Source organism: Vicugna pacos, chromosome 28 (assembly GCF_048564905.1).
Source record: "Vicugna pacos chromosome 28, VicPac4, whole genome shotgun sequence".
Taxonomy (NCBI): Eukaryota; Metazoa; Chordata; class Mammalia; order Artiodactyla; family Camelidae; genus Vicugna; species Vicugna pacos.
Genome location: NC_133014.1, coordinates 7,361,665 through 7,381,131, shown reverse-complemented (window position 1 = coordinate 7,381,131; position 19,467 = coordinate 7,361,665). Strand labels below are relative to the sequence as shown.

Genomic DNA, 19,467 nt, shown 5'->3' with positions numbered 1-19,467 from the left:
GAGCTATCAAGGCATGAAAAGACATAGATGAACCTTAAATGCACATTGCTAAATGAAAGAAGCCATTCTGAGAAGGCAATTAACTATATGATTTCAAGGAAAACAATACCTCAGCCAGGTGAGCAAAATCAAAATCAACAGTGATAAATCATATTCATAGGATGTACTCATGATACCCTGGATGTATGTGTACCCTAAAATGCCACTTGACCTGTGTGACCTTTCTCTCAAAAACGTATTACTCAGCCTCCATGGAAACAACCTAAAGGTCCACTGACAAATGAATGGATAAAAAAGATGTGATACATGGAATATTACTCAGCCATAAAAAAGAATGAAATAATGCCACTTGCAGCAACATGGATGCACCAGAGATTATCACATTAAGTGAAGTATAAGTCAGATAGAGAAAGACAAATATCATATGATGTCACTTATAAGTGGACTCTAAAGAGAAAAGATACAAATTTTATTTACAAACCATAAACTAACTCACGGACATAGAACAAAAACTGTGGTTACTGGGGGGAGTAGGGAGGGACAGATTAGGAGTTTGAGATGAACAGATATACATTACTATACATAAAATAGAAAAATAACAAGGACCTACTGTATAGCACAGAGAACTATATTCAATTTCTCTTAATGAGCTGTAATGGAAAGGAATCTGAAAAAATATATATGTATGTATATGTATGTATAACTGAATCACTTTGCTGTACACCTGAAACTAATACTGTAAATCAATTATACTTCAATAAAAAATAAGAAAAAACCCATATTACTCAGTCAAATCATGAGAAAACCATCAGACAAACCCCAGTTGAGATACATTCTAAAAATACCTGATCAGTTATCCTCAAAACTGTCAAGGTCACCAAAAACAAGTAAAGTCTGAGACTGTCATAGCCAAGAGAAGCCTAAGGAGACATGACAACTAAGTGTAATGTGGTGTCCTGGATGGGGTCCTGGAACAGAAAAAGGACATTAGGGAAAAACTAAGGAAATCTGAATAAATTATGGACTTTAGTTAATTATAGAGTATCAATACTGATTTATTAATTTTAACAAAGGTACCATATTAATGTAAGATGGTAATAATAGAGAAAATTGGGTGTGAGGTATGTAAGTACTCTGCTCTATCATCACAATTTTTCTGTAAATCTAAAAACTGTTCTATAATACAAAGTTTATTTTCAAAAACAATTTTATTTTCATATACAAGCAATAAACAATTAGAAAGTGAAATACTAAAATTCCATTTACAACAGCATCAAAAAACAGAAAATACGTAGGGACAAAGCTGACAAAAGAAAATGTAAGACCTATACACACAAAAAAACTATAAAACATTGCTGAAGGAAATTAAAGACCTAAAGAAAAGGAGAGATAGTGTGTTCATGAGTGGGGATTTTTCCCCAATTCCAATCAAATTATCAAGCAGGCTTTTTTGCAGAAGCTGATTCTAAAATTAAGATGAAATGCAAAGGAACCAGAATACCCAAAACAACTTTGAGAAAGAACAAAGTTGGAGGAGTAACACTACTTAATTTGATGACTTTAAAAAAAGTAGTCAGGAGTGTTGTATTGGCATCAAGATGTATAAATAGATGTATCAAACAAAATAGTTAATCAAGAAATATACCTATACATATATGAATTGGCTTTCTATTAAGGTGCAAAACAATCTAGTGTAGGAAGTTTTTGAGCAATTGGATATCCATATGCAAAGAAAGTGAACTTTGGTCTACACCTTGTACTACATACAAAAATTAACTTGAATCACAGATTCAAATGTAAGAAATGTAAGATTATAGATTAAATGTATAAAACTGCTAGAAGAAAACATGGGAGAAAAATCTCAGTGACCTTAGGCTTAACAACGACTTCTTTAAAAAAACACAAAAGTTGGACATAAATTTTTAAAACTCAGTAAGTTTCACTTAATCAAAATCAAAAACATTTCCTCTTTAAAAGGCACTTAAGAAAATAAAAAGGCAAGCCACAGACTGAGAAAAAAAATTTGCCAAACATATATGAACCTGACAAAAGAATCTATCTATAATACAGAAAGAATTTTTATGACTTAATAATACAAACAACTCAATAAAAGTGTGCAAACGTTCTGAACACACTAAAGAACATATATGTATGGCACATAAGGACATGAACAGATGCTGAAAATCACTAATTATTAGAGAAGGCAAATCAAAACCATGACACGCACCTATCAGAATGGCTAAAATTATAAAGATACTGCATACCAAGTGTTGGTGAGGATATGTAACAACTGGAATACCCACACACTGCTGATGTAAACATAAAATAAAACAGTACATCACTTTGGAAAACAGTTTAATGCTTTCTTCAAAAGTTAAACATACATTTATCATATGACTCAGTCATTCTACTCTGAAGTATTTACCCAAGAGAAATAAAAGCATTATGTCCATTCAAAGACTCATGTAAGAATGCTCATAAGTTTTGTTATAGCCCTAAATTGGAAACAACTGAAATGTTTATGTGGTATAGTCATACAATGGAATACTACTTAGCAACAAAAAGGAATAAACTATTGACTATATATGACAACATGGATAAATTTCAAAGTAAGTAAGTGAATGAAAGTAGCCCTGCAAAAGAATACATACGGTATGATTTCAGTTATGTAACATTTTAGAAAATCAAGACAAGTCTCTATGACAGAAAGCAAATAAGTGGTTGCCTGGGGAAGGGTGAGGTTAGAGGGGTATGAGAAAACTTTTGGGAGTGATGGAGAGGGCCATTATCTTGATTGTGGTGATGGTTTTACAGACATACACATATCGAAACTTACCAAACTGAACACTTTAAAAATGCAGTTTACTGTACGTATGTCAATTATACCTTAACGATACTGAAAACAAATATACACAAAACCCCTCAAAATTGTTATACATTTACCTGTTAGAATATATTTTTAATAAACCACTAAAATGCTTTCAAAGAACTTCTAATAACATGCAAAAATGTTCATGATATACAATTAAGTGAAATCGGCCAAATATATAACTTAGTATAGGATGGTATCAACTACATAGAAAGCTTATATACACACAGAAATATTTCTGGTTAGAAAAAACAGTTCTATATTAATAATAGTTTTCTCTGGGTTATGGAATCACGGGTGATTTAAATTTCCTGTACACTTTTCTCTATTTTCCAAAGTTTTCTTTGTTGTTGTTATTCTTATTTTATTATTATTTTTATTTTACCTGAGCTTGCAATATCCTTTAAGCAGGAAAGTAAAAAATAAGTGAAAGGAAAGAACTTGAGTGGGTCTCTGTCCTGACAAGTGATTCTAAGGTGTGCACCAGAGAGCCTTGAAAGACCAAAGAGGCGGGACTCTGGGAACTCATATATGAATCAAGTATTAGCTGTAGAATTAATAATTAAACAATGAAATACCAAAGTCGCATATGCTCTTTACCCAGAAGGGCTTTGTAAAATCTCTTTCAGTTAAACGTTGAGGCTTTCTGCAAATATAAGATTACTAGAAGTTTGATTCCTAGTTAAGTGTGGCATTACCAGCCTATCACTGACCTTCAGGAAATCAGTTAATGTGTGCTGAGGTTTCTACGATCACTTCATAATAATCTTCTCAGAAATTAAAGTCAACGAGTAATTTAATTATCATCGTAAAACACACCAGAAAAAGCAGAGCCATTATTTATAGTCAACTTTTAGTTGTTAAAGGTAATTTAGTTTACCTCAAGGAATTATTCTCTGCTTTTTGTCTGCCAAGTTCACTTTCAGTGTCCATTGCCTTTCTTGCTAGTGATTTCATTTCTTTTTCCACAGTGGTTATGGTTTCCTTCATCAAAGTCATGTTTGACATTTGCTCCATACGTTCATCATCAAGCTACACAAGCAGAGTGACAAGGTTACTGCCATCGCTAAAAACGTCTCAGGGAGCTCCCTAAAGAGACAGCTTCTCTTTGCACAAACTGATATGTGACAAGATTCACACGATGAGATGATTGGAGCAGATGACCACTGCGGAAGGCTGTATGGACAAGGTACTGGGGCGGAGGAACCCCGACAAGCCCAGTATAGCTTTCCCATAAAGCCTATCACAGTATGTGCATCTACATTTTCAACCTGGTTCAGTTTGACTCTAGCACACATATTCTATTTGCAAAAGGATTTCTTATTTGTTGCTCAACATTAACAAATTACACATATAAAGTGGAATTATGGAAAAAAAATGATTTTTCTCCTATCTACTGCTTTTTTTTAAACTCACTGTAACAACATAATACAGATGAAGTTATAATCAATTAAATTTGGTAACAGAAAGTCAAGTTCCCTTAATTCTGTTTATATAGTCATGACATCTCAAATACATACTCACAGCATCTCAAATCCCTGATTAGTAAAAAGGTGGTGCTTCACAATTAAATTCATTTAAAATATATTTTTCTCATTAATTTTCAGTTCACCATAATTTTCTCTACTCAAGTTACTCTTTAGGTAGAATAAGTCAGTTTCTCTGTATTTGGCAATGTTATCTTTAATGAAATAGGGAGATGAGAAAATTGCTAAAATCCCTGAGAATGCCTCCCTAATGCTTTTTACAAAAACAAAAAACAAAAAAACACTTTGCAACCTAACACAAAAAAGGCTTTACTCACATTTTTTAAAGGAAATAAACAATGAAAAGTGACAATTTAAACCATACATACCACCTTAAATATTGTGAGATTATAAACACAATCTTAGAAAAATAACTTCTCAGTATAGAAAAAGGGGAAAGGGGGAAGCCTCTGACAGTTTATACCCAAAAGTGCAAAAGTGATTTTTCTTTACATTATGAACGGTACACTCCAGCTCCTCTATCCTTTGTTCCAAGTGAGCTTTCTCATTAAATGCTGTCTCTTGGGCAATCTGTTTAAAAAACAAAAACAAAAACAAAACAATTGCCTTCAAGTCATTGCATTGTGTTTCACAAATGCTCATATAGATAAAATTCTTTCAAACCTTTAGCCTTTCCCTCAGACTATCTCGCTCTGTGGTCATTCTTCGTAAATCGGTGAAGGCCACATCTCTTTCAGTCTCTACCCGCCGGAGGATGGCATGTGCTGTTGTCGATTTGGGAGACTTACAGCTCTTCATCATTTCTCGTCGAAGTCGGGCAATTTCTTCCTGTGCCTAATATTAAAATGCACAGACAGACTTCTATTTAACAAGCATTAGGACTTAAATAAATATAGCTATCTTATAACCAGCCAGTTAAAATGCTGGGTTTTCTCCTGTCTACTGTGTTTTTAAAAAGCATTATAACAACATACAACAGATGAATTCATAATCAATTAAATTTGGTAACAGAAAATTGAATTCCCTTAATTCTGTTTATATAGAATATATATATATTCCCTATTGAGTCCTGAAGGATGAATGGGATTTCTGTTGTCTTGAAAGGAGTAAGAAGGAACATTCCAGACTAGAGGAATGGTATGAAGCAAAGGATAAAGACAGGAAACCAGGACTTAAATGGATTAGTTATGACTAGTATAAAAGGTATGAGTGAGTGGAGTAAGGGGGAGCTAAGGCTTGAGAGCTGGATTGGACTAGAGGAGGAGTCTGAAAACTTTTTCTGTAAAGGCCAAGATAATAAATAGCTTGGGCTTTGCAGGCCATGTGAATATATGAATCTGGATGCAGCAAGATAATGATATAATTCTTTAATGAGCTTATGCAAATAAATGCAAATGATGCTCCCAAATGCAAATGAATGTCTACAAATAGAAGTTTGGTTTACAATATCTTTGCCAAATTTTTTTTTAAAAACTAACTTGGAGGCAGTCAATACAAGAGAGAATGTTTTATGAAGAAATAAATATGGTGTACTCCATCCATTTTGAAATATAAATTTGAATTCAGCACAATTCAGGCAGAATACTAATTTAATAAATATTATCGTACTGTTTCTCTACAAAAATGTATATGCTATTCCCCTGTGCTGGCTACTTTTACCCTGAGAGAAAGGCTCATCAATCCTAACTGACAACCCAACATACTCTTCACACATGTGTTCAGCAACATCCTTGGGTTCCGCATCTATTCTATCTGCAGATGACTTCATATCCTACTTCGCTACTTACGTCCATTGCGTTCCTTCCTCTTGGTTGATCACTATCTATTCGACTAGTCTCTGAGTCTCAGAAGAAGGCATATCACTTCCCAAATTCCACAGCTAAGTCTTGACCAGAATCCTGGACCTCGTTTCCTGAAGTGACTTCTAAGATATCCCTGACTCAATTATAATTATTTGCTCTCACTTGAATATCATTTTGAATACCCTCTTCACTGGCTCTTTCTCTACTTCTTCAGTATGCACAGGGCTCCCATATTCTGAAAAACTGTCACTTAATCTTGCTGTCCCATTTATCAATGCATGTCTCTTTTTCCTGTGATACACATTTTTTTTTAAGTGCCATAGTTTGTACCCAGTGCCTGTTCCTTATTTACCCACTCTTTCACCACAGTCTAACCTGGCTCCTACACCCACCACTCTACAGAATTTCAACTAATGACCTCACCAAATCTAATAGCCTCTTCTCAGTTCCTGTTCTTGATATTTCGGCAATACTTGACATTGTTTTCAATACCCTCGTTGGGACTCCTTCCTTCCTGGGGCAGGTAACATTGATTTCCTGTCCTCTTTATCTCTTTCAACGGTTCCTCTATCAACTGAATAAAACTTCTCAAGAATACAGTTTGATTTCTCTGTTCTGCTATTTGTAATCTTCTCATTCAGAAACCTCATCCACTCTGAGGATCAAAACTCACCTCTAAGCAGGTGACGTCTAAATCTACATATTCAGCACTTGCCTCTCTTACCACTCCAGTCCCACACTTCTTACTGCCTGATGGCAATTACCACTTGAATGTAGGACCATCATCTTCCCCTATCTCTCTGGAACCAAACACATCTTTCCCTCAAATCACCGATAACTTTCCTGTGTTTCTATTCGCACAGCTCTTCAGTCATTCAAAACGAAACTCCAGTTATTTCCATTCGTCCTTCTTTATGCTACAATCAAATCTTGTCAAGTCTTCTTTGTCAATGTCTTTTGCAACTGTCCCTATCTTTTATTTCCACTGACGGCACCCTAGATTAGTTCCTTAATACCTCACGCGTGGACTACCCTAACAGCCTTCTGCAGAGTCCATGGTTTCTCCCCACTCCAATTCCCTTAAAGGAGAAATTGTTATATAAGATGACAACATAGAAAGATTATGTAAGACATAATGTAGAACTGTTACCAGGTTAAAATTGTAAAAATGTGGCTTTGGTCATATTTCTTCCACTTTAAAAAAACAGACTGTCCATTTCTTATAATAAAGTAGAGCATAAACCCCTAGAGGTCCCACTGAATAGCTGCCACCATGCAGCTCGAAGTTGGCAAACTATATATAGTTCACCGGCCAAATCCAGCCTCCCTCCTGTTTTTATAGCTCTGTAAGCTGAAAATGTTTTTTTACATTTTTAAGTGGTTGGAAAAAAATCAAAAATAAATATTTCAAAACAGGTAAAAATGCTGAGAAGTTCAAATTTCAGTGTCTGTAAATGATACTGTAACACAGCCAGACCCATTCGTTTGTATACTATGTACATACAGCTGCTTTCACACCACGACAGCAGAGCTGAACGGCTGTGACAGCGATCACACGGCCTGCAGAGCCCGAGCTGCTTATCATCTTGGCCTTCACAGAACAAGTTTCCAGTCCACTCCAGCTCTCAAGCCCTAGCTCCCCCTTCCTCCACTCACTCATGCCTTTTATTCTAGTAATAACGGATCCATTTAAGTACTGATTCTCCTGTCTTTATTCTTTGCTTCATACCATTCCTCTAGTCTGTAATGTTCCTTCTTACTCTTTTCAGGATAACAGAAAGGTCATCCTTCAGGACTCAAACTCCACATCATCTAGCAAAGATCTTCTTGGTTACCATAACTAAAAACATTCATCTCTTTTATTTCTTACAATATCTTCTCACCACTTACAGTAAGTAACAAAGATAAACACAAGACTTAATCTCCCCAACTAAACTGCAAATATAGAGAACAGTGTCTGTCTTATTATAATTTTTATCTTTTAGAGTATCAAGCCTAGAACCCTGCATTTAGTAGTTGTCATTCTTAATAAAATTTGATATTTTTAAAAGAAATTATATTGGTGATATATGGGGTTTAATGTTTGTTGAGTAAAGAAGTTATTTGGTGTAAGGGTTACATAACCTTAAGCCAAAAATAAACTACAAACTAATTTTACTCTCTGAAACAAATTATATAGCAGTTCCTAAAGTGATTGACAGTGCATCAAAGTGATGTGTTTGTATTTTCTAACCCCCAAATCCAAATCTTTTTCCCTTGAACTCACCCCTACCCTAACATTTAGCACTTTCTCCATTTCTTATTCCAAAAATCAGACTATTTCTATGCATGTATAACTTGATTGTTTGGGTATGTGGATAATGTGTGTGTGTGTGCGTGTGTGTGTGTGTGTGTATACACACAATTATTATATCGGAAATACATTCCATTTCATTGAGAAAATCGTAAGAACAAAGGTAATTCCCAAATGTTAGTTAGATTAGTTTGATTGGCAGATTTAAACTTTCTTATAGGAAAGAATTACCTATTTCTAGAACTGAATGTTATTATTTACATATTTTGTTTGCTTATATATAAGTTTACCTGCTCATACAGAAGAAAGGTCTTATCTCTCTCAGATGTAAGAACCTTGACATTACCCTGAATTTCTGCCAAATGACGCTCATATTTTTCCAGCATGCATTTGAGTTCTTCACGGTCTCGTGTGGTCTTCAAAAGCTCAACATCACAGTTTGTACCCTACAATTATTATATAAGAAAAATGAAATTCTTCTTTGATATGTGTTACTAGTAGAACAGTGCTACTGATGGCAGGACACAATCTCTACTTAAGCAAATATGGTAACATAACAAAATGATGAAAAAAAGTTTAAAAATCATCCCTCTTGACAACAGCTTCATCCCAAACTGCTGCATATTTGTCTGGTTCCTCCCAACCACTACTAATGCTGGGGATGAAGAATCAATTTCAATGGTTCACTCTGACATCAAAGAGAGCTCCGTCTCCCAGCCTCCTTGATACACCAATTCATGCCAAGTTAAAATTAATTGCTTCCAGACTAGGTAAATCAAAGAATAAATGTCACTGTTTGCGCAACAAACTCCAAAATATTTATAAGTTTCCAAAACCTACCCGGGTAGATGGAGATGGGCGTCTCGGGCTTTTAGATCTACTTCTGATCATCTTTCTCAATTTTTGAGCTTCACTCTTGTAGTAATCTCTGTCTGCTTCTAAAGTTTTGACAAAGGAATCAAGTCTGGAAGGAGATTTATTTTGTGCTTTTTCAGTCTCTAAAATTATCTTGCCAAGGAGGAAAAAATTAGGCCATTATTTCAAGCTAAACTATAGCATCATTTTCTAAATGAAAGTCGAAAACAAACAGGATCCTTAAAAATAACAGATTTGATATTTTAAAAATAATTCATTAATACTTCCAAAAAAGGAGATAGATACCTTTCTTTTCCAGCATTTTTGAATGTACACTGAATTTTTATCTCACTGAAAACATCCCTACATTTACCCAATAATTTTGAAGAAAAATACTTAACAAATTTCAGAGAGGCCAGAAATGTCTCTTGTAACAGATCTAGTCATTAGTCCTAGAAATGGAATTAATTTGCTTAGAGAAACTTGTATGCTATTAAAGTATCTGTTCATAGCCTCCAAGTTTTGTTCAATAATTGTGCAATGAATGAATAAAATAAATGAATGCTGGATATTTTATACCTGTATATACTTTCAAGTGCATTCCCATTTATTTTAATATATTTAGAAATATTTCTTTTACAGTATTTATTTTACCAATACTTGATTGGGAAAAAAGTATAGATATATATTCAGAGAGGGTGTTTCAAATATTTTAAAGGACAAAATTAAAATGTCAAAACAGAGCAGTTTTCGTTTCACATCGTTAGACAAAGAGAAATATAACTCAGAACAAAGTAACAGAATTTGACTTCAAAATATTTATTACTAAGAGGAATGAAAGTTAATGTGTAGACAAATACATCTTATATTTTGAGAATTAAATTACTCACAGTCATCATTTTAATCAAGTAACAGCTAAGGGCATTAATAAAATCAACCAAAAGCTCTCTCCTCCTCTAGGAAAGAAAGGAGTGATGATGAAATGGAGCAAGAATAGTATCGCTCTTACAAATGGGAGGACCCCTGTGCACCAGGATGATTGTAGAAAACAAACATTTTTTATTGCTCACAATATACATGAGGGCCAAAACATATATACAACTGTTTGTAGTCTTACTAACAGAGTAAAAATGATTCCCTAACATATATTTATAAAAAATATACTTACAGATCTAAGCCGTTTTATTGTATCTTCCAATACAATTATATTATTTTGCTGGCAAATGAGTTCAATCTGAAAAACCACCAGAAACATTGTTACTTAGGTGTAAAATATTTAAACTAATTTAATTGGAAAGAGCATCGAAAAAGGAAGCCACTTAAAAATAAAAACATGCAAGCAGTGAATATTTTATGAAAGAAAAGATAATCTACTTCTTTATGTTTACCTACTTTAAAAGGTAGCAGTTCCTTTAAATTATCCATTGTATTGTCTAAAATACTCGTTTATTTTATTTTACCAAATTATCCCTTATAAACCGGAACAATAGTGGTAAATCTAATACCTTTGCTTCTTCAAGTTCCTTGTCGGCAGTATCCACCACAAAATTTTTCTCTTTTTCTAGTTGCTCTGCTAGCTGGTCAATTTTAATCAATTCTTGACAAAGATGCTCATTGTGGCTGGTTAAATCATCTACTTGACTGCTTACCACCTCCTTACTATCCAAGAGTTTCCTAGCATATTCTTCCAAGCCATGATTTGTCTGTTTGAGATCTTCAATCTGTTATAATTAGAAAGAAAATAATCACATTAAAATACTTACTGAGCTTCCCTCTGAGGAGAACAACTAGGTGACTGGAATCAGGAAGGGAGGTTTGCTTCCCTGACAAGGAGACTTAACTATGTATCTTTTTTTACTTTCTGAATTTTGTACCATGTGACTGTATTACCTATCTGAAAAAAAAACATGTTAAGTGAAAATTTGAAGGTTTATAGCTATATTTCTCAAGACAATTTACAGTTTAATAATTAACAAATGAACTTAATTACTGCTGATTTTTTAACAAAACGATTAGAAAAATAGCCAGATATTTACATCTGCAAAATGAAACCAGTCTTGCTGGATAAAGAAGACGTGGTATATTTATACAATGGAATACTACTCAGCCATAAAAAAGAATAAAATAATGCCATTTGCAGCAACATGGATGGACCTGGAGATCGTCATTCTAAGTGAACTAAGCCAGAAAGGGAAAGAAAAATGCCATTTGATATTGTTTATATGTGGAATCTAAAAAAAAAAAAAAGGACACAAATGAACTACTTATTTATAACTAAGATGATTAACTCCTTGAATATGTGTAAGCATATTTGACTGTCCTTTATGATTGGATTACTGCATTCTGTTCTTATTTTGTGGTTCACTTTATTCCTTTGATAGCTATGTAAGTTTAAAAAGCTAAAGTTCTAAATTGTTCTTAGAAACAATGAACAATACATATATGTTAATTTTAAAACAGTTTTATCTCTCAATGAATTGCTCTTCTTAGAATAAATTTTACCACCCCCTCAAAAAACAGAAACCAGTCTTGAAATTTAATTTTAATCATTAGTATCAATTAGGCATCCTTAGAACTGAATTTCTAATTATTGTTATCAAAATATGTTAACTCTTTAGAAAAGCCCTTTTGAATGCATCAGTAACTTACTTGACTAAGCTAAATACCAAATCAATCAAGTATTTGCTGACTAACGTGGAGGACCACAATTTTCTTTCCCAGCCCACTATCAAACCATCAACGGATGAAGAAAAGGGCCTTTTCTATCACGAAGGTATCCAAATGCCTTTAAAGGAAAAAAAATATATTAGACCCAATGAACAACGATAATATGTCAGGAATTATGTTAAATTCAAAAGATACAAAGATAGGTTAGGATCTGCCCTCAGAGAATGTACTGTTTACTTGAGAAAACACACAGTATGTTAAGTGCCGTAACAGAAGTATCTATGAGATAAAGTGGTAGCACAAAGGTCCTTTTCCATAGGACTTGTCTCTCTTTGTGTATTTAACAAAGATTTGTTGGGCACTTACTATATTCAAGGCACTGTGTTGGTACCCTGTGCAAGATGTAAAAAGACAGAAGTAAAAATAAAAACAGTCTTGGTCTTTAAGAAGCATTTAAAATTGCTAAATCCCTGCTGTAACTTTATTCTTAGTCCTGACATCATTCTTACTTTGCCCTTTTCAAACAACTATACAGACAGCTCTTTCCAAGCCACCAAAATCAACAAAGTTTTCTTTAAAAATATAAACTATCTATTATTTGGCATAATATAAGGAAATATCCTAAAGGTCATGAATTATACATAACTAAGTATACTACAATGACATTTATTACATTCAAGTACACACCAAGAAGCACGATAAAAGCCATTATTTTAATCCAACTCTCACTTTAGTACTCTGTAAGTCACACTAATTTGTGAGATTTACAGGTAAAGAGTTTAAACTGTCAAATCCAGGAAACAAGAAAAATTTGAAGTATTTTTAAAAAAGCAAAAAGGGAAACTGTAAATGCACTTATTTCTTTAGTTGAGTCTTATATCACAACTAGGCTGAATTTCAGCAATTTCTCCTACTCTCTTCTTTTTTGGCCTTCTCCCATCTACAGCCAAAAATCTGTTGAAAATGCAAATTTGAGGTAATTCCTGTAAACTTATGGTGCTTCATCACACTGACAATAAGATGAAAAAATACCATTTGTGATTCCAGCCCTATTGCCCTGTCCAGCCCTTTCACCACCCCCAATATACACCTAAGCTCCAGACCTGTAAGAAACAATTTCACTAAATTCATTTAAAACCTGTATTAGGGAAGTTATTGAAAATGTTATATACTATGTCACAGAACCCTCTTTATAAGAATCCTCTGGTCTGTGCTGAGAATTCTTTGCTCAGGTCTCAATTTCATCAAAACATGTACTTCTTTTGTATACCTGGTTGGTTTTTATTCTTTGGACCATAAATTATTTAATTTGCTACCTTTGTGTCTAGGAATTTTAAAGCAATCTGCAACCCTCCTCTGTAACGACTAGTACAGAAACCATGTATAATGATTTTTGTTTGCTATTCTCATCCATGCTTTCACTAAGTTTCTTCACTTTCTCTACTCTTATTACCTATTTTCATTACTAGTATTTTTTTAACTATAGAATGTGAGATAAACAAACTTCAATTCATCTATCTGTCATTTCGTCTTTGTTCATGACTTCTACAGTGCTACTTCTCTGAGCAACAAGAGCTGCTAAAAACATTTGCTAACCTTCCACTGCCCCAGGAGAGGTTAAATGCATCTCCTCTCCGTGCTCCCATATGCTTCTCATATCATTTTATCTTAGCATTTTATAAGATGTATTATAATCATTTGTTTACTTCCCTGCCCCTTCTACTAAACTCTAAGCAACTTTAAAGGGATCATGTCTCTAATTTCTGAATCATTTATTATATATCTAGGATATACTGCTCAAATTATTATTAAATGAATAAAATACATTGCAAATAAATAAATGAATACTCTCTTCCCCTCGACATCAAGCCCTACTTTTACTTCAAGACACAAGTACTTTAAAGGGAGAGTTTAGAAAGCGTGTGGGCTTTTAGACTGAGGCAGGTAGGTTTAAGTCCTGCTGCAGTTCCTCACCAATCACTTAACTTCTGGCAATTTACCATATTTTCTTGATCCTAAGAGGTGCATCTGACTTCAGAAAAAATAAATGGAAGCCTCTTGAGTCTCATCTGTTAAATGGAGAGAGTATCTACAATTTGCAGGGTTGTGGTTAGAGTATCAAAGTTCAAGTAAATTTCTGGCAAATAACAGGTACTCAAAAAGTAGCTTTTATTTTTAAAAAGTCTTTATTTTGAAATAACAGAAAGTTGTAAACCTAGTGCAGAGGTCTCATGTGCCTTTAACCCAGTTTCCCCCAACAATTACATCTTAAATAATTACAGTACAATATCAAACCCAGAGATTTGACATTGGTACAATGAGTGCCTGTTGTTCTAAACCATTTCACCGCACATGTAAACTGCTGTAACTACCTCAACAGGACACATAACTATTCCATCACCACAAAGACCCCCCCATTACTCCTTTATAGTCACAGCCTCTCCGTCCCCCCTGAACTCTTAGCAACCACTACTAATCTCTGTAATTTTGTCATTTCGAACATGTTACATAAATAGTTATATGATAAGAACATAGTATGTTATCTGTTGACACTGGCTTTTCACTCAGCAGAGTGCCCTGTTGTTAATGTGGATCAAGTTCATTCCTTTTTATTGCTGATTAATATTCCATAATATGGACTACCACAAGTTAGTTTAATCATGCACCGATTAAGGGAAGTTTTGGATGTTTCCAGTCGGGGCTATAACAAATAAAGCTGCTATGAACAACTGTATATAGGTTTTTGAGTGGATATGGTTTTCATTTCTCTGGAATAATTCCCAAAAGTGCAATTGCTGGGTTGTATGATAAATGTATGTTTAGTTTTTTAAGGATAAAACTGTTTTCCAGAGTGGCTGTACCATTCCTTATTCCCACCAGGAACATGTGAGTGATCCAGTTTCTCCTCATCTTTGCCAGCATTTGGTATCATCATTATTCTTTATTTTACCTGTTCTTAATGGTATATATTGTTATTTCATCATGGTTTTACTTCACAATTTCCTGATGTTTAGAAAGGATGAACATCTTTTTGTGGGCTTATTTGTCAAAAATATATCCTTCGGCGAAATATCTCTTCATGTCTTTTGTCCACTTTCTAATTGACTATTTGTTTTTTACTACTGAATTCTGAGAGTTCTTCATGTGTCCTAGATACGATTCCTCTGACAGAAATGGGGGTTATAGCTTGTCTTTCCATCTTATTAAATAAAGGGGTCTTTCAAAGAGCAGAAGGGTTAAATCTTGATGCAATCCAAATTATCAATTCTTTTCTTTTACGAATCATGCTTTTGGTGTCACGTCTAAGAACTCTTCACCAAGCACAAGGTCCTGAAGATTTTCTCCTATGTTACTTTTTAATAGCTTCACAGTTTTAGGGGATGGGTTTAGCTCAGCGATAGAGCACATGCTTAACTTGGACAAGGTCCTAAGTTCAATCCCGAGTACCTCTATTGAAAAAAATTGTTTTTTTAAGTTTCATAGTTTTATGCTTTACATTTAAATCTATGGTCCATTTTGAGTTAATTTTTGTACAAGGTGTGAGGTTTGCCTAGGCTTAGTTTTTTCCCTAACAGATATCCAGCTGCTCTGGCACCATTTATTGAAAAGACTATCTTTCCTCAACAGATTGCATTTGCACCTCTGTCAAAATCATTTGGTTTTACTTGTGTAAGGCTATTTCTGGATTCTCTATTCTGTGTCACTGACCTGTGTCTATTCCTCTACGTACAGTTTTAATTACTGTAGCTATATATTAAATTTTTAAAGGAAGGACAATGACTTTGTTCTCTTTCAAAATTTTTTTTCCCTTGGATATTGATGGGAATTGCATTAAATCTGTATATCAATTTGGAAAGAACTGACGTCTTTATTATGTTGAGACTTCCAATCCATGAACATTTGTTTAGCACTTCTTTGATTTCTCTTATTAGTATTTCATAGTTTTCAGAATTTAAGTTCATACTTATTTTGTTGGATTTATATCTAAGGATTCCGTTTTCTGTTTGATTGTAAATGGCATTGCATTTTTAATTTTTACTTCCACATGTTAACTGATAACATACAAAAATGCAATTAATTATGTTTGTCTTGTATTACGACCTTGTTAAACTCATTTATTAGTTCTAGTATTTACACTGTAGATTTTAGATTTTATGAGATTTTCTAAGGATTTCTTATAGACAGCATAAAGTTAGGTCATGCTTTTTTTAAAATCACCTCTCTCTCTGGTTTCTCTCTTTTTGGAGGGGGAGGTTGGGAAGAGAGGTAATTAGAAAGTCATGCTTTTCGAATCCATTCTGCCAATTTCTTTTAATTGCTGTATTTAGACTATGTATTTAACGTTAACTACTTTTATGTTAAAATTCAAGTGTGACTTTTTTATTATTTTCCATTTTTTCATTTTTCTTCGTTTTGTTTTACCTGCTTTCCTCTGGCTGACTTGAACATTTTTTAGAATTCCATTTTGATTTATCCAGTGTTTTTGAGTGTATCTTTTTGTACAGATTTTTAGTGGTTGCTCTAGGTATTTCATTATATATTCATAAGTTATCACAACCTGTATTTTACCAGTTCAAGTAAAGTGTAGAAACCTACCTCCCTTTATATCCCTCCCCTATCCTGTATTAATTAAATAATTGTCTTAACTATTTCCTCTACATGCATTGAGAATTACATTTAACATAATTTAAAAAAGTAGAAATTCTATTGCATTTATCCATATTTTTGCTCTTCTTTTCCTTGTTTTATCACTTTCTTCCTAGTTAGAGACATTCCTTTAGCTATTCTTTTAGGGTATTTCTGCTGGCAACAAATTCTCTTAGTTTTCTTCACCTGAGAATGTCTTAATTTTCCCTTCATTTCTGAAGGATACTTTTCTAAATACAGAACACGCAGTGGGCTGACAGTTCTTTTCTTCCAGTACTTGAAAAGTGTTGTGCCACTTCCTTCTGATCTCCATGTTTTCAGATCAGCTGTCATTTGAACTGGTGCTCCCCTATTAGTAATGAATTGTTTGGTTTCTTTCAGGATTGTTTTTTGTCAGTTTTCACTTTGAACACAAAGTGTCTTGGTGTAGATTTCCTTGGGAGACTCCTGGGAGGTTTTCACTCCCTTTCTTTAATCTGTATATGTCTTTTGCCAAATTTAGGGGACATTTAGCCATTATTGCTTCAAAATACTTTTTCACCCCCACACTCTCTTACCTCTCTTTTTTGGACTCCAATGATGCAAATGTAGATCTTTTGTTACAGTCCCACCTGTACCTGAGCCTCTGTTCACATTTTTTTCAATCTGTTTTCTATTGTTCGGATTAGGTAATCTCTGTTTCTATTCTCATGTTCACTGATTCATTCTTCTCTCCTCTTCATTTTTTTGTTTGAGAACACTGAGTTTTTAATTTCAGTTATGGTATGTTTTAAAACATTTTTATTGTGGTAAAATATAACATCATAAAATTTATCATTCTTGCCATTTTTAAGTGTACAGTTCAGTGGCATTATATACATCCACAATGTTGTGCAACCATCCCATATTCATTTCCAGGAATTTTTCATCATTACAAACAGAAACTCTGTACCCATTAAATAATTACCTGTGAATTTGCCTACTCTAGGTACCTCACATAAGTGGAATCAGACAATATCTGTTCTTCCGTGCCTGCTTTATTTCAATTAGCATGCTGTTTTCAAGGCTCATCTACCTTGTAGTCTCATATCAGAATTTCATTCTTCTTTAAGGCTGAATAATATTCCATTTGTTTATCTATTCACCTGTCCATGGACATTTGGGTTGTTTCCACCTTTTGGCTATTGTGAATAATACTGTTATGAACACTGGTGTACAAGTATATGTTTCAGTCCATGCTTTTAATCTTTCGGGGACATACCTAGGAGTGGAACAGTTGATCACATGGTAATTATATATTTAACTTGGAGGAACTACCAAACTTTTGTTCTACCATAGCTACATCATTTTATATTCCCACCAGCAATGCACAAGAGCTCCAGATTCTCCAATCCTCACCAATACTTCTTATTTTCTAGTTTTTGATAATAGCCATCGTAATGGGTATGAAGGAGAATCTCACTGTGGTTTTGATACACATTTCCTTAATGATTGGTGATGTTGAGCATCTTTTCATGTGCTTAATGGCTATTTGTATGTCTCCTCTGAACAAATGCCTGAACAAAATTGTCCAATTTTGAACTGGATTGTCCATTTTTGTTGTTGTTGACTTGTAGGAGTTCTTTATATAGTGTGGATATTAATTCCTTATCAGATATATAATTCAGAAATATCTTCTTCTATATCCTTTTTTGATAGACTTTACTTTTTTAAGAGTAGTTTTAGGTTTACAGAAAAAGTGATCAGGGTGTACAAAGAGTTCCCACATACCCCTTTCTCCATTCCCCTGCCCCCAAACACACACAGTTTCTCCTTATTTACATCTTATTTTAGTGTGATACATTTGTTACAATCAATAAACCAACATTGATAAATTATTATTAACTAAAGTCCAGTTTACATTAGGGTTCATTCTTTAAATTGTAGACTCTATGGGTTTTGACAAATGTATAGTGATATATATTCATCATTACTATATCATACAGAATAGTTTCATAGTCCTAAAAGTCCCTAGGTCTCCATTCACCCCTCTCCCTCCAAATCCCCGGCAACCAGTCTCTATGTTTTGTCTTTCCCAGAAGGTCATACAGTTGGAATCATAGAGTATGTAACCTTTTCAGATTGGCTTTTTTCACCTAGCAATGTGCTTTTAGGTTCCTTCATGTCTTTTTATGGCTTAATAGCTCATTTCTTTTTATCAATGAGTAACATTCTATCATGTATCACAGCTTGTTTATCTGTTCACCTATTGAAGAACATCTTGTTTGCTACCAAAATTTCCATTTGGCTCTACTTTATATCTTTTATTTCTTTGATGAGAATTTCTATTGTTTTGTTTGTTTCAAGCACGCTCAGTATTGCTTGTTGAAACATTTATATGAAGGCTGATTTAAAATCCTTGTCAGATAATTGTCATATCTGATTCATCTCTGTGCTGGCGTCTCCTGATTGCCTTTTCTCATAGAGGTTGAAGTCTTCCTGATTCTTGGGATAAAGAGCGATTTTTTTTTAATTGAGACCTGGTATTCTAAGACACTGGCTCTTGTCTTTTAGTAGGCTTCTTGTGACACTGCTTAAGCTAGAAAAGGGGGACACTGCCTTGTCACTGCTGATGGGAATGGAAGTCTTATTTCTCCATTTGGCCTTCATTGACACCTTGGGAGGGTGGACTCCTTGTTACTGCTAGGCAGAAATGGGAGTTCAGGCTTCCCACTAGGCCTCTGCTAATACCACCAGAGCTAGGAAGAACAGAGGCCCCTCATGACTGCACCCATGTATCCTTCACTGCCACTGTAGACGAATAGACCTGCTACTGCTAGAGGGCGGTAAAGGTCCTGCCTCTGCATTAAGTCTCTCTGACATCGCCCC

The 19,467-nt window shown here is 34.2% G+C and overlaps 1 protein-coding gene across 9 annotated transcripts in view; it reads right to left on the bottom strand.

Moving 5' to 3' along the window:
• Window positions 1-19,467, bottom strand: part of TSGA10 (testis specific 10) — a 58,654-nt gene that overhangs the window by 30,529 nt on the left and 8,658 nt on the right. For 2 of the 9 annotated variants that reach the window (XM_072951342.1, XM_072951339.1), the window contains exons 3-10: window positions 11,956-12,091; window positions 10,812-11,027; window positions 10,475-10,540; window positions 9,292-9,459; window positions 8,742-8,897; window positions 5,020-5,190; window positions 4,849-4,926; window positions 3,750-3,901 (exon numbers count right to left, since the gene is read on the bottom strand). In XM_072951342.1, coding sequence (XP_072807443.1) covers window positions 3,750-3,901; window positions 4,849-4,926; window positions 5,020-5,190; window positions 8,742-8,897; window positions 9,292-9,342 — 608 coding nt within the window. In that variant the 5' untranslated portion in view covers window positions 9,343-9,459; window positions 10,475-10,540; window positions 10,812-11,027; window positions 11,956-12,091. Of the gene's footprint in view, window positions 1-3,749; window positions 3,902-4,848; window positions 4,927-5,019; window positions 5,191-8,741; window positions 8,898-9,291; window positions 9,460-10,474; window positions 10,541-10,811; window positions 11,028-11,955; window positions 12,092-19,467 lie in introns of those variants that run through there. The other 7 variants (XM_072951341.1, XM_031692001.2, XM_072951338.1 and 4 more) reach the window with 5 other exon arrangements.